This window comes from Pteropus vampyrus, unplaced genomic scaffold (assembly GCF_000151845.1).
Source record: "Pteropus vampyrus isolate Shadow unplaced genomic scaffold, Pvam_2.0 Scaffold116, whole genome shotgun sequence".
Taxonomy (NCBI): Eukaryota; Metazoa; Chordata; class Mammalia; order Chiroptera; family Pteropodidae; genus Pteropus; species Pteropus vampyrus.
In genome coordinates this window covers 1,103,312-1,106,744 of record NW_011888897.1, presented here as the reverse complement: position 1 = coordinate 1,106,744, position 3,433 = coordinate 1,103,312, and the positions used below count along the sequence as shown (strand labels likewise).

Here is a 3,433-nt window from a genome sequence, read left to right as displayed (position 1 = left end):
AATCATAACTAAGAGCCTCTGAGAAGTGACTTTTCCATTGCACTTATGCCTGTTGGAACCTTAAGAAGGATTACCTGGTTTGAGATTGGGCAAATAGATTTCAGCATAGCCCTTTTTAAAATCTTGTTTTTCTTGATGCCATAAACTAGACCAATCCAATTAATTCAGGAGAGAATATTTTAACTCCATTTTCTGATATGTTTGTTTTTTTTTAGAAGAATAGAGCATTTTTTCTTAGCAGCTCAATTTGTATGTGGGTGTTATTTGACATACTCATCTCTTGGTCAACAGGTCCTTCAACTGGAGATCCCACCTTGAGGTAAGAATGGTACTATCACATTGTGCATTTAATTCAACCAATAATAAGTGGGTGTTTAAGAACTAGAGAACTATAGCTTTCTTCATTGTTCCTTTCCTCTTTTACCATGCCCCTAATTTTTCTTTTTTTCCTTTTTCAACTTCTTCTTCTATAATTATTGTTTTCTATATCTTTGTTGCTATGTCTTTTTGTTTCTGTTTAAAAAATTACCTTTCAGCTTTGTTCTGTTATTATCTTACTATTGCTCTTCTCTCTTTAAATCGCATGTTTTTATAGTCATTAGTGAAAGGTCCAGGAAACTCATTTGTCACTTCGATTTCATCTTTCTATTTTATATTACTTGCACATTTTCCAGACATTATTATAACAGCAGGACTTTTGTCAAGAAACATATTATCTTACGATGAATGGAAGGAATAATCTATGTAATAAATGAATGCAATACTTCAGGGGTGAGTGGGAAATATTACAATGTAATAAACTTTTGACTTAACCTCATTGGAAGGAAGAGTCATCAGCACAACCCTGAGTTTCTCTATTCACAGCTTTGACACATGGAGAAGGTTAAATCTTAAGAGGCCATTGAGAGCAATTTGAGTTTCTTTCTCATAAGGTTTAAGTGTACAGAATTTAATGTAGAAGAATCTTGAGTCTCAATTACTCTCTTCTTAGACTTGGCAATAGAATTTTGTTGACAAGTCAAGGCTTCTACATCTGAGAAAATCTTGTTAGGGTCCACTGAGAAATAGTAAACATTAATGATTGGGACATGGCACCTCTAAGTGTGAGATAGAAAGATTAGACTATATGAGAAAAAAAGGACACATTTATATCTGAATTTGAGACTAACAGGCAGTGGTATAGAGAGAGTAGTAACGTGAGTTGAGAAAAATCTCTTCATTGTGTTGTAATAGAAACTCTGATAATTCAAGTGGACCAACACAGATAACTTTAAGACATAGAAGTGGAAAAAAAAAAAGTTTCCCAAGACTTTATGTTTTAGATCTGCCTGATAGAAGACGGGGACATGAAATTATTTCTAAGTTTTTTCTCAAGATTGCATGACAATGTGAGAGTGTTTTTATATTTCAGGAGAAGGATCGAACCCTGGGAATTTGAAGTCTTCTTTGATCCCAGAGAACTCCGTAAAGAGGCCTGTTTGCTCTATGAAATTCAATGGGGCACGAGCCACAAGATCTGGCGAAACTCAGGCAAAAACACCACCAAGCATGTTGAACTCAATTTTATAGAAAAATTTACTTCAGAAAGACCCTTTTGCTCATCTGTCAGCTGCTCCATCATCTGGTTCTTGTCTTGGAGTCCCTGCTGGGAATGCTCCAAGGCTATTAGAGAATTTTTGAGCCAACGACCTACTGTGACTTTAGTTATTTTTGTATCACGGCTTTTTCAACACATGGATCAACAAAACCGTCAAGGACTCAGGGACCTCATTAACAGTGGTGTGACTATCCAGATCATGAGAGCCTCAGGTGAAAACAATAAACCAAGAATCTTAAGCATTTATGAGAGATTGTGATGGTGGTATGTTTCTAGGCCAGGAGACAGATTTATCCTAGAGTGGAAATCTCAGAAGTAAAACAATCAAAATAATGTGAAAAAGGACCAGGTCTGAAATTCATTGCAGGGAAAGTATAAAAAATATGACTCTTTTCTCCATTTTGCCACTATGGCTTCTCTGCCATCCTCAAATGAACTGCTTTGTTGTTGTTTTTTTTTTAGAGATTCTGGGGGAGTCTAGCCCAGCTCCTGCAGCAAAGAGATCAGAGGGCTTTACATATGGTATTTTTAAAGTTGGACTTTTTTTTTTTTTTGAATTATTTATTTATTTAGAAAACAACTTTGTCAACATGCCCTGAAGATATAAAATGCCATGAGAAAGTGAAGAAGCAATAGGATTAAAGCCAGGTCTTGCCTATGTCACACTGTTTCATCACAGTCCCTCCCTTCTGTCCCTCCTTTACCATATTCCACTCACTTTGACCTTCTTTCTTACGTTAGTCCCCATCTCAGACCCCCAGGTATGCCCTTCTCAAGAGTTTCACATGGCTGTGTCCTCCTTGTGAACAAAAAAAAGGGGTTCCATGGACAGAAACCTCGCAGAGTGATCTGATCATAAATTCCTAACTGGGCAGGTCATGGTGGGTAGCCATGCCCCGGCCAGTAACTTCTTCTTTAAAAAAAAAAAAAAATATTTATTCATTTGTTTATTTATTCTTTAATTGAAGAAATTATTAAAAAAATTTTCCCCCTGTCTACCTCCCTCCTCCCCCCTCCTCTCTGGTAACCACTAGTCCACTGTCCATGTTAAAGCTGAGCTTTTATAAAGCAACTTTCTGTTGTATTTAGTAAATGAACCATGTACTGTGTTTCCTTAGAGTATGATCACTGCTGGAGGAATTTTGTCAGCTACCCACCTGGGAAAGAAGCTCACTGGCCAAGATATCCTCCTTTGTGGATGAAGCTGTATGCATTGGAACTCCACTGCATAATTTTAGTAAGTTATTTGACAAAGATTCTGATGCATAAAGAAGCATCCTTCTTTAAACTTCTTTCCTGATAATTTTGACACACAGTTTCCTCACTATTTATCAATTATATTGAGATTTAGTTATTTAACTGCTTGACCTATCTTAAAAAAAATATAAGAATAAGGTAATCTCTTTGTGGAAAATATGTAGGAAAAAGAAATAATAAACTGGTCTAAGATATATGTGGAATCCATATTAATTAGATTTCATTATTGTTATTATCACAACATATATTGGCTCTATAAAATTGCAAATATTCTCTTTTCCCATATTAGTGTATATCATTCTTTGAAAAATTTAGGTGTCCCATTTGTATTCTCTTGAGAGTAGTTCAATGGTCTTCAACTTGTTTTAAAATGTTTGTGGCGATAATAGTATTAAGAAAAACATTATCCAAACTTCTTTTTTATTCTAGAATCTCCCTCCCTGCGTAATGATTTCAAGAAGATGTCAGAAACAGCTTACATTGTTTACACTTATTCTTAAAAAGTGCCATTACCAAATGATTCCAGCCCATATCCTTTTAGCTACAGGGTTGATACAAGTTCCTGTGACTTGGAGATGA

At 35.5% G+C, this 3,433-nt stretch overlaps 1 protein-coding gene across 1 annotated transcript in view; it reads left to right on the top strand.

Annotated features, from left to right (window-relative positions):
• The window catches only part of APOBEC1 (apolipoprotein B mRNA editing enzyme catalytic subunit 1), a 10,174-nt gene extending 6,741 nt beyond the window's left edge, over positions 1-3,433 (top strand). Inside the window, exons 3-5 of the mRNA XM_011365775.2 lie at positions 1,412-1,809; positions 2,716-2,834; positions 3,284-3,433. Of these exons, the coding sequence (XP_011364077.1) occupies positions 1,412-1,809; positions 2,716-2,834; positions 3,284-3,433 (667 nt within the window). The remainder of the gene's footprint in view (positions 1-1,411; positions 1,810-2,715; positions 2,835-3,283) is intronic.